Consider the following 12,307-nt stretch of genomic DNA (forward strand, 5'->3'; position numbering starts at 1 on the left):
GGGGGGGCAGGGGCAGCAAGGGGTATGGGTATGCAAGGGTGGTAAGGCACCAGGGTATGGCCCTTCACTCCCTGTTGCTGCTTTCATCTGCCACATGGAGCCGATGAATTTAAGAAAACCCTCCAACAATTAGATTCGATACATGGAAAAAATTAAAACATTTATAAATTTTCTATGTATGGAATACAATTATTGGAGGGGGAGAATCATCTTAAATTCGACGTTGTCTTTGGTGCAGTTAAATATACTTAAATACATATAAATAGTACTTCAGAGGATCCTAAGGCACTTTACAAAACTACTGAAGTCTTAAAATACCCTGTGAGTACGTAAATATAATTATTTCCCACTTTACAGATGAGGGGACTGAAGGAGAGAGAAGTTCAATCACTTGCCAACAGTCACACAGGCAATTAATGGCACAACTAAGAAGGGAAAACCCCCTCAGATTTCAGCTTCTGTGCTTTAGCTTCTATAGCATGCTTCTTCCTTTGAGAACAAACAGTAATAGTTAAATCTGTCTCTTCAGCAGCTGCCAGTTCAAGTGTGTTAACTGATCTGCCTAAAGACAAGTGAGAAAATAACTGGGGAAAAAATACCCAAGACTAATTACATTTCTCTAAATATAATCAAGTTAATTTCAACTGCTGACTGTATTTAAAAGCTACCAACACTAAAAATTCTTAGGAACACTCAATACTTGAAAGTCATATTTCCTAAAGATAAATTCATGGTAAAGAATCTATAATTATTTGCTCTGAGATGTAGTCATACAGAACTATCAGCATGTCTCAGAGACAGAATTTAGCCCTCAATAAAGGAATATTTTTTCAATGTACTTGTATTTCATCTTACCAGTGTCCATTTGCCAGACATATACAGATCCATCTGAACATCCTACCACCAGGTAATCATCTGAAGGTCTCCACTTAATTACTTGAATAGGGAAAAGATGACGAGAAGCAAGCATGATGCATTTTTTCTCTCGCAGACTCAGAAGTCCTACTGAGTGGTCACTGGCAACAGAGCAAATGCAGTGCTGGACTCTTGCCTGAAGACAAAAATAAACCATATATATGTATTTATCATGCACCTATTACTTTGATTTTTGTAGGACTTTTTATAAGACCACCCAAGGTACATGATGGATAATAAAAATTTATGTTTTACAGAAATGATGACAAATATAAGATCCTATTCCGCCTAAGTAGATGTAGACACCTAAATGTGATCCAATTCCACCCTGTTCAGGACCCCAATAAACAGTTAATGCAAAAAGTTGACTTGCTGCTTTTTGTGACTTAGTTTTATGGCTAGGATAACAACATTAATATTTTTTTCTTTCTTTCATTATGAGGAATCTGAGCAGGGTTATTTATTCTTAATTTCTGTTGGTCTTCATCATTTTCCTGTAATGAAATGGCTTACCCAACACAAAGAAAGACACTGCCTGCAGTCCTGCAGCAAGCCTGTGCCACTGATTTCAACTGAGCTCTACTTGTACAGACAAAGTTTAAGTCCATACTAGTACTACTACTACAACAACAACAACAACAACAACAACAACAACAACAACAGTATAGATCAAGTGTCGCTAGGAAGACTTCATCTCTACTTTCTTTCTTTATTTAATTATTTCAAATGGCCAGAATATATCCAATAAAAGCTAAAGATTTTGAAGGGCATTTCTATCAGAACAGGCATCTAATATTCTTCAAGTTTCATTTTGTATTTAGTTGACTTTTCAAAACAATATTTTTTGCAAGAAAAACCATTAAGTCAATACCTTAATTTTCTATTAGCATAAGCTGTGATTTTTCTATCACAATAACTGAAAGCACAAAACTGTGGATTTGTAACTAATCAATAAACCAAATAATTTTAAAACTGCATTCATCATATTTTCTTTTATGTTTTTACATCCACTTTACTAATAACAATTCAAACACAGTAATAATTTATCCAATTAGTATTTGTTATAGCATACAACATAGAATTCAGGCTCAGCAAAGAATGAAACATTTGTTAAATTTCAAGTGCCCATTTAAATTACTTTTCTGAATATAGACTTGAGGCACAATACTTATGAAGACTTGTGCATAGGATTGATTCAGACATCATCCTCAGTGGGAAGTCCAAAGAACACAGTGTCAAATAAAAGTATTTATGGGATATGAGTTATTTTAGTATTTTAGGTTAATACTATGCATTTAATATTATAAAAATGTGGTTTCAATTTAATCCATCCAAAAACACACCTAAAGGAACACAATAGAAACAAATACTAATTAGATTGAGGTAATTTTACAATAGCATCTGGAGATATTGAATCATGAGTTCTACTAGTATAGAAACAAACCCTCAGCCCAAAATCATCAACAACTTCCAAAATCCAATCATAACCAAAGGGTTATGTAAAATATGAAACATCAAAACCAGAAGGAAATATTACTCTACCTCCTGCTTGCCACCAAACAACTTTAAGGTAACCCGACTATTCCAACTTCTCATAGATTTCATAGACATTAGGGTTGGAAGGGACTTCGGAAGATCATCGAGTCCAGCCCCCCGCCCAAAGGGCAGGAAGTCAGCTGGGGTCATAGGATCCCAGCAAGATAAGCATCCAATTTGCTCTTGAAAAAGTGTTGATTGTAGGTACTTGAACCACCTCCGATGGCAGACTGTTCCAGACCTTGGGGGCTCGGACAGTAAAGAAATTCTTCCTTATGTCCAGCCTGAAACGGTCTCGCAGTAGTTTATGACCATTTGACCTCGTCATCCCTTGGGGCCCTCTGGTGAACAAACGTTCCCCCAGATGCTGGTGGTCACCCCAATAAACTTATAGGTGGCCACCAGATTGTCCCTGAGCCTGCGATTTTCCAGGCTAAAGAGCCCCATGGCTCTCAACCTGTTGTCGTAAGATCCGTTTTCTCTGAGCCTAATCTGCATAAAATGAAGTGTTCCAAACAGGAGATTTTACCACACCTTCAACTCTCCTATGAAACAGGAACTTTCATTTCATAGAAGAACTTTTACAAACTTTTCTCCTATGCCTGAAGAAGGGTGCTTATGCCCAAAAGCTGGCAAAATAAAGAAACTTTTTTGCAAAAATCTAGTTGGTCTAATAAAAGACATCACCTCTATCACGAGTTATGAATCATAACCAAAGATATTCTCTTCTCGTCAATAAATACCAAATTCTGCAACTGTTAAACAAGCACAATGAAAGTGCACCAGATGAGCTATATTCTGGTCCAAACAGAGTTTTCACACCAGCTTCAATTGGAGAAAGAACATGCCCCTTGAATTCTTTGACACCTCAAAAGCACAACACATGCCCAAGGCACTATGAAATCCACAATCTTACAGTGATATCAAAGTTATATACAAGTGTACATTAGGAAAAACATGCCCAGTGCTAAATAGGCATCAAAAGTATAGATATATAGACCACAGAGCAGGATTCTAAAGCATAAAGACCTTGCATTAATATCATGCCTTGGCCAGCTGGAAATGAAGGAAAATGTACATGATTAGTTTCACTGCTGTTTTGACTTGTTCTAAAATATTGACAGTAATTGTGTCTTGAACATCTTCATTAACATTTGACAGGGCAAGGCATGGGACACTACTGTCCTTTTAGAAACAACAACAACAAATTGTTCATCAGTGTACAACTTAACGTATGAAAAGCATGGGAAAGTATTTATTTGATTACCATTTTTTTTAGGACTTAAGACAAGCGCTAGTCAACATAAGACTACTAAAAAGAAAAGCAAAATATACACTCAACAAAAGTTAACCAAGTCTAAGCTTTACTAATCGATTCAAAGTATTCCATCCAAGTATGCAGAATGAAAATCAGTTTTAAATTTAATTTAAAAAAAGGGTATTCCTCCAAAATAGATGTTCTTTACTTAGAATGATATATATTTGCTACTCCATGTATGCAAGAGTGCCCTCTACAGCTTACTTTTTGTGATTCAGTTATTTTAAAAGCTATTTGAAAACAGTTTCATGAAAAATGGAAAACAGAAAAAGTATCAGCATCATCATCCACATTCAGGTCTTGATCCTATAAATCTTGATTTATACAAATAGTCTATAGAATTATTTGTGTAAAGTTATAGAAAGGAGTAAGTGTTTGGAGAGGAAGGGGAGGGAGGAAGAAAGCTTGCGTGGTGCATCTGGGGGGTGGGGTACGTGTGTAGAGGAGGAAGAGGAAGGGGGCTTGACAGGAAGGTCACATTGCCTTATATCGGGGCTGAAGACCCCAGCGACCCAGAAGTTGGGCAGCTCTGGTATAAAGGCAATGGTGGCACTATTTAAATATACAAATATTTAATTAGCATTAATTTATGTCCATATGTTTCTAACATTTATTTTACTATACATTAATATTCATCACAGACAAAAATCTATGCTCATTATTATTCTCCCTCAGTTACCTTGTAAAGTTTACTTTTGAAAACTAAAATACGAGAAAAAAAATCCACCTGTGAAAAATATATTAGTGATGGCCTTTGAGTGAAAGAATCAGTGCTTCACTGTATACTATGGGTCTCAGTTAGATTTTTAAAAAGGCTTCTACAGAAAGAAACAAACACTTCTTACTAAACATGGCATAAAGTATAACCTGCATATACGCTATACTAAATAAGTGTTCTGGTCAGGAGTTAGGTGAGGTTTTATTGAACCAAGTGAGCAGAGATATAGTAATTCAATAATCAGCACATAATGTGGCTAGCTCTCACACGCTCAGAGGAATGTTTGCTTGGGATTTAGCAAACATGCTCAGACTGTGCTCTTCACTTTTTAAGCATCATCCAGGCTCTTTGGTCTTTAAGCACATCTACTGATATGTTCTAAACTACCAGAGCAACTGAACAGGTCATTAAGGTAGAAGTAATTCTTCCACTTGTTAAATTACCATTTGAAGCAAAGCTGATGAGACAAATCAATATACTATGTGCTTTTCTGAAAAGGATGCCAGTTTTAAACTCTGGAGGAAAAAACAGAACTGTAACAAAAAAGCTTAATTATTATGGTAACTCATCTGCACTGCTTTCAAGCTGGCAGCAGTTGCACTGCCAACTGGGTTCTCCAAGGGTTCTTAAATCTGGCCATAAAAGCTTACTCAAAGAAAAAGGAAGACTAGGGATTATATTTTAGCACTTTTAAAGGAGTATTTAAAATTATGCAGATCAATAAACAATAATTTTCTAGTGTATGGTTTTAAGTGTTAGATAAAATTCAGATAACCGATTCATAGAGTAAAATCTTGCAGTATACGAAAGTATAGTTTTCTCCACAACTTGCTTATTCCTAGAGCCTACGAAATACATTCCTTCAAGGGGAAGGCTGAGGAGCTTTAAAAACTGAGAAGATACAAACACATGGCTACCCTTAATTTTTGTCATGTTTAATTGAAAGAAGCAGGATAGATTGTGGTTTTAAAAAAATGGATTTGGTATTTAAACCAATATGAAGGCCCTAATTTACCATAGTTATTACAATTAAATAAAGATGAAAAAGGAGACCATATTTAGTGCTAATTTTTAAAAATTTTTAAAAGAGGGGACATCTACTATGGGAGAATGTGCCCTCTCCTGCCAATCAGCAACTGGTGGGATATAGGAGCATTCTCCCGGGGTGGGGACCCTTCCTGAACATCTATGGCAACTGTTGCTTCTCACCAGCTGCTAGCTTCCACTTAACAGACAGCCCCTTTCCCAGGCAAAGGAGAAGAGAAGAGACAATTAATGGGCTCCCTGGGAAAAGGGGCAGCTCAGGAAACAGCTCTCTAGTGCTCCCTTGCTGGAATGCTTGCCTGTGAAGCTCTCCAGCCATGGCACTGAAGGACCATCTGTACAGTCCAGCTCCCAAGTTATTTTTCTATCAAAAGAAATTTCTTTCAGTAGAAATGAATGTTTGTACACAGAACGTATTTCCTTCTGAACAAAACTTGTCTTAGAAACAACAATCAAGAGCCCCGGGGCCATGGACTTGACAACCACATTCTATAAATTGTCAAAGGAGAGGTAATAAGAACAAGCATGAGGATGGAAAGAGTAAGAAGGCTTGCAGATTACAAAGATAGAAAAGGCACTAAAGCTGGGGCATATACAGCGATGAGTGAGGAAAGCAGGATGGTCAAAGCATGGAAGATATATTACCATTACTGTCAATAAAATAAGTCAGATTATTAATATAAATAAGTGCCCTTTTGCCCCTGAGTCTAACTTCAAGGTAGCAATTAAGACAGAATTCAGAGTTCGGTCCTGAGGACAGATCTGTAGACAAGCCTTTGCTTCTGTTATCTAAGAGTAAAGCTTTATTCTACTAAGTCTTCCTAATGTATAATTTAGCATGCAATACCATATTCTGGCTGATTACAGGTTCAAGTAAAACCCAGCTTCAGTTTTCACCAAAGATACTTCAGAAACTTGTTTTTAATTTTAAGAACAGTAATTTGCAACAATACTCCCAGTTCATTAATGTGAGCTAGCAAGGTTCTACTGTGTTATTAATCAATTTTTATGCACACTAGGGAAGACAAAAATATCAACAGTACAACCTACATATTGCAGGGTATCAAGGAATGCATGCAATTATAGAAGCTTAGATTAAATCTCAGTTTTTAAAACAAAAGCAACATGATATTGACAGAAAGTGTTTCGAGCAAAATATGGTTAGCATGAGATAATAAAGTAACAAGATTGAATAGTCCTACCCACTGTAAGAGCTGCACAAGTAACCACCCTCTCTGTGCTTTACCACTCCTGTCTCTGCTTTCTCCTGACCTGGGGCCATGTTCACATTTCATTACCATCAGCACCTCCCTTTGCAGCCTCTCTTAACACCCATGTGAAAGGGCTTTAATATCATAAACATAGAAATGCAAGATAAACAGACTTTAGCAAAAAAATAAATAAATTACAGAACAACCAAGTTGAGCACTAAACTGACAGGCATTATTGTTTCCCCTCTCACCACCAGTTGGGACTTTGTCTTCATGGTTCTTACAGAACATATGGCTCACTGCTGATGCTATGTACTAGACAGAATACCAATTGCTTTTTAAAAAGAAATAAAGCTTTGCTTAAACTACTCTTAATTGTCCAACGAGCTAAAAATCAAAGTCACAGGGTAGTTTGTTTTGTTTCTAACTCAGAAGTTAACTTCTTTTAAACGTCAGGGAATTATGCTTTGACCAACATAAGCCACCCAAAGCATAAATCCTTTGTGTTTTCTCCAATGTATCAGTGTATATTCACAATCTTTAGAAGGATTTGATTTATATAAGTTTTGAAAGAAGATGGTATTTATGATACAAGCATGTATTTAGTTAGTTACACTTACACTACAATTTTCCGGTGGAACTAGGAGCTGCGTTATCTCTCCGCCATGCACGCAGAAAATATGTTTCATTTCGCCAGAAAATATGTCCCATATAATGACTGAAAAATCCACACCACCTGATACCAAATATTTTTGGTCATAACGAGATGAAACCTGATGAGGGTACAGTAAACATGTGATTTTGTTACGATGACCTCTGAGAGCTCTGTGAGGTGGCCAACCTAGAAAATTAAAAAAGGGGGAAAAAGAAGCAGGTTTAAAATAAAACAAACCATTAATTCACATATACTAAACAATAGGTTTTACATTTCTGTTTCACATTTTAAAACAGAATTAAAAAATGGCAGGAACTATTGTTAAGTTATATGTGAATTTTCATTCCTATTTTTAAATATTCATGACATTTTACATTGCACTGAACTCTTCTTGACCTTTTTTTTTTTTAACTTGAAAAAGTGAAGAAAGATAAAAACAATTGTTTTTTCACCTTTAAATGAAAAAATGACAACAGAATGACCTATATCAGGAGGCTGTCAGAAGGAAAACACCTTCATCATCATAAAACCCAGACCTCTGGAAACTTGAACAAATACACAATATTCATATATATTACCCGTGTGACTGTATACCAGCCAGACTAGGGATGACGCCATACTGTTTTAGTCAGTGCATTATACTTTTCATTTTCATGCCAAAGAGTTTGAAATTTAACGTAGAAATAAGTCACTGTACACAGCCATCAGCACCTGCATCTCTCCACCCTTCTCATCAAGGGTCTTGTAAACCAGCATTTCTCAACCCCTGGGTTGTGACCCAAAAGTGGCATCGCAAAAACATATGAAACGGTCATGAACAAACTTTAAAAAAGGGATTCTTCCCTAAAGGAGAAAAACATGGGAAACTGGGCAGCAGGGGAATGGCAATTAATGTTCGCACAGCTCCTCCACTACCAAGTTTCTGGACCCGCGGGGAGACCCATGAGCCAGATGACACAGCTCTGGAGGCAGGATCTGCCTCATGGGCCAGAGGTTGAGTACCAGTCAGTGTTCTATACAAATGGAACAACAAGCAGGTTGCCAATTACCATAGTTACTCAAGTAGAAGATGACCCTGACTATGAAATGACCCCCCAATAGATTCTACACCTGGAAAATTATAAATTTGTTATAGTTTGCCAGGTATAAAATCTAATTATTGGAGGTTTGCCTGACTTTGTCAACCTCTCACTAGTATAGCAAGGAAAAGAAATCTGAGGGGACAGGTAGCCCCTTTGCCTTCTTCCCCCCACCCTCCTTCCCCAGTTTCTTCCCCCTTCAACCCTTTCCTCCTCCTTACTGTCAGACCCTGCTCTCTCTTGGAAGGGAGGAAATCTGAAAAAAAAAAAAACTGACCTTGAAATTAACATAACTGTATAAATTTGCACTTAGTACCCATAGACTTAATTCATCCATAATTGATGCATTTGAGCTATTTTTGAAACTGCTACAAGTTTTAGCACAGGTATTCCATAAACATACTTTTAAGTAGCACTTTAGCACCTACTTAGAGAGACTACAAACTATGCACAATATTTGTCCAAAGCCAAAAAGGCCATGATTAGCAGTGCTCCAATACAGATTTTTAGGGCCAATACTAATAGCTGATTTTTAAGGAGGCAGATCAGCTGATACCAATTTGATTTCTGATACACAGCTTGGCAGCTTGAAGAGCAGCATCCAGCTTGTAAGTTTGTTGTGGTGGAAGGGAAGAGGAAAGAAAAGCAGTGTGTTGTGTGTGCGTGGGGCAGGGGGGGAGGTCTGATCGAGGCCCCTGCAGCAAGGGAAGGAGTAGGGCAGGTGCTACCCAGCCAGGGCAGGGCATGGGACAAAATCACAAATGGATCATCTAGAGGGTGTGGGGAGTGGGGGCGGAGCAGCTCCCACAGCTGCACACACCCTGGAAGGACATGGGGGAGTGTATGACCCCGGCATCTGCGTGAGGCAGGGTGGGGCAGGCTGGTGCTGCAGGCTGGGACTGTGCCAGGCTGGGGCTTAGGGTGGGTGGTGGCAACACAGTGAGGGAGTATGGGGCTGGGACTATAGCCTCCCCAAAATTTGCCAAAGCCCAATTCCCCCTCCCAGCACCACCACTGCCAACCCCGAGAACAGCCCAGCCCAACCCCCATCAGGAGGAGCCCAGCAGGGCCCCAGCCCCAGCCTGCAGTGGCAGCCTGCCTCACCCCATGCAGATCTGGGAGCACAAGGACTCTCCATGTCCTCCCAGGTTACGCGCAGTGGCAGGAGCCACCTCTTGGGCAAGCTATGGCTCCATCCCGTGCCCACCCCAGCTGGGCAGCACCTGCTCCAGCCCCAGCCCCTCCCTCACCGCGACAGCCTTGATTTGCCCCTCCATGCCCCTCCCACCACAACAGACTTACCAGCTGCATGCAGCTCTGCAAACTTCCAGGCTATGCTCCTCTCAGCCTACATGCTGCACTGTGGCTGCATGCATGCATGGGGCATTTATTGGCCACATCAGGACAATTTCCTATACAATCAATTTTCTTTATATTGGTGCCAATCCAATATCAGACTGATATATCAGTGCACCTCTAGTCATGATTTACCACATAATTCATTGGCCTGGGCCTCAACAGTCAACAGCATTTCAAGCCATGATGATCCCACAGCTCAGCACTTCCCAGTATGTGTGTACACTCCAGACAGCCCCCACAAAGGATCCATGTACCAACTGGCGCCCACTCCTGATTGGAACTGGGTGTTCTTGTCACAAACCCTGGGATTCTCCAAAAATGTATACGCCAATGAGATAGAGGGCAACCAGGTCTCTCCCTCATGGAGGGCAGAGCCACATTAATCATATGCACCAGGCTGAGAGAAGGGGTGATACAGGGATTCTTGTTGAACTGTTTGTGACCCTATTTGGTGATGTTTGCCAGACACTTAAAGGCTGGTGAAGAAACAGGAATGATTAGAAATGGAAAGGAAAGGCACAACTCAGCTGTGGAAGTGAAGACAAACTTGAAATGTATTCAGTGTAGTGGCTCACCCTGACTTGAAAAAGAGTTGATGCTGATGAGGACTGAATACAATGGGCACGGCCACATATCTCATTCAGACAGGCTGCACTAAAGTAGTCCTGTGGTAGCTTCTCATGAGTATGTTGGCCCAATATGGGTCATGTGTTCTACAGTCATGCTCAGTGCTAGCTGCTTTTAATCAAATTCAGGGTTGGTTTTCATTATGGAGCAGATGTTGCTTTTACCTGTACTTCAAAGATCAGCAATGTATTTAAAGGCGGCTTCCTTGTATACTAATGTACAACATTGGGCTTTTTACCCCATGTCGACTGGTGGGACGGGCTGATCTTGTATTTGAGTGAATACAGTAGTTCAAGAGGTGGGTCACCAGGTCTATGAGAATTAGATTCAGATCCCGTTAAAATGAAATGGAAGACCCTAGGCACTCAGAGATTCTGAAGTTCTACCAGGGCAATAATGCCTGGCTACCCAGCCACAAGAGCACAGCTTCCAGCCCCCCCGCCCCCAGCTGCAGCCCAGCTCACTTCTGGCTGGAAGCCATGCCAGACTGCAGCCTTGAAAAGGGGAGGGAGACAGGGGGAGGGGACAAGTAACAGTGGTTCAGGTGCAGCTCCTCATTGCTCAGCCACAGCATGGCCACGAGCATAGGAAAAGCCCTGCAGCTCTTCAGGCTGGATTCCGTGGTTCCATGAGCTGGATCTAGCCCACAGGCCACATGTTGCTGATCCCTGACTCAGACAAAATAGCCAAAGGACAACTGACCTCTCTAGCCAAAGTGAAGGGGGAAAAATGAAGCCTCATTCATCTTGTAAGAAACCAAATGGAACAGGCCAAAAGATCCTCTTTTAAGAAGTCCAAAATAAGGTTAAAAAAAAAAAGGGGGAAAAAATCAGGTGCTAAGAGCACCTATAAAGCTAAAAATGCAGTCTGATGAGATTACAGCTTTATTTGAAGCCAAGACAGTTACAAGGAACTAAGGGGTTGGGAAGTGTGGATACCCTTTATACCCACAGTATGAACAACTAGAAGAAACAGGGAGCATACATCCAACACAGGTACCACTAAGGCAAAATGTTCTCAAAGCTCACACAGGTACAGTGAAATGGGCATCTGGATAAGCATTCTAAGGACAAAAAAAAGGTATAAACATCAAGGACAACTAAAAAAAAAAGCACTTTTTTAAAATCCTCTTTTTGCAGAGTCATCAGCTGTATAAAATATATAAAGCACAGGCAAGTAATGTGCTGACCTTTTTACAAATATGATCGTAAACTAGCTTTTTCATTTACCTGCACTTGTAAGTATTAAAAACTAGAGGTGCACCAATACATTGGTCCTATATCATTGGCACCAATAAAAGAAAAATTGACCTTATCAGTAATCAGCTATTTTAGGTTGATGTGGCCGATAATGTCAGCAATAAATGCCACATGCATGCGCGCAGCTGCAGCTTAGCATGCAGGTGGCCAAGAGTGCAGCCCAGCAGCGTGGAGAGCAGTGTCCAGCTGGCAAGTCTGCTGTGGGGGAAGGGGCATGTGGGGGGGCAGACCAAGCCTCCCACAGTGAGGGAGCGAGAGGGGCTCGCGCTGGGGCAGGCACTGCACAGCTGGGTTGGGGCAGGACACAGGGTAGATCTGTGAGCGGCTCGTCCGGGGGACTCAGGGAGGGAGGGGGGCAGCTCCTGCTGCCGCACACATCCCAGGAGAGCATGGGGGAGGGGGCATGTGCCCCCTGGATCTGTGAGTGGGGTAAGGGCAGGCTGCCACTGTGGGCTGGGGGAAGTGCCAGGCTCCTCCCAGTGGGGGGGGTTGGGCTGGGGCTGCATGTGGAGGGGCAGTGGTAGTGCTGGGAGGGGGACTATGGGGTGGGCTGTAACCACCCCAAAATTCACTGTAAACCCCCACC

General features: G+C 40.8%; 1 protein-coding gene across 3 annotated transcripts in view; it reads right to left on the reverse strand.

The window, feature by feature from the left end:
• Window positions 1–12,307, reverse strand: part of WDR7 (WD repeat domain 7) — a 400,912-nt gene that overhangs the window by 329,968 nt on the left and 58,637 nt on the right. For all 3 annotated transcript variants that reach the window (XM_019518172.1, XM_019518171.1, XM_019518169.1), the window contains exons 12-13: window positions 7,363–7,583; window positions 856–1,051 (exon numbers count right to left, since the gene is read on the reverse strand). In XM_019518172.1, the coding sequence (XP_019373717.1) occupies window positions 856–1,051; window positions 7,363–7,583 (417 nt within the window). The remainder of the gene's footprint in view (window positions 1–855; window positions 1,052–7,362; window positions 7,584–12,307) is intronic.

The sequence above is a fragment of the Gavialis gangeticus genome, unplaced genomic scaffold (assembly GCF_001723915.1).
Source record: "Gavialis gangeticus isolate Ggan-Ray unplaced genomic scaffold, GavGan_comp1, whole genome shotgun sequence".
NCBI classification, from domain to species: domain Eukaryota; kingdom Metazoa; phylum Chordata; order Crocodylia; family Gavialidae; genus Gavialis; species Gavialis gangeticus.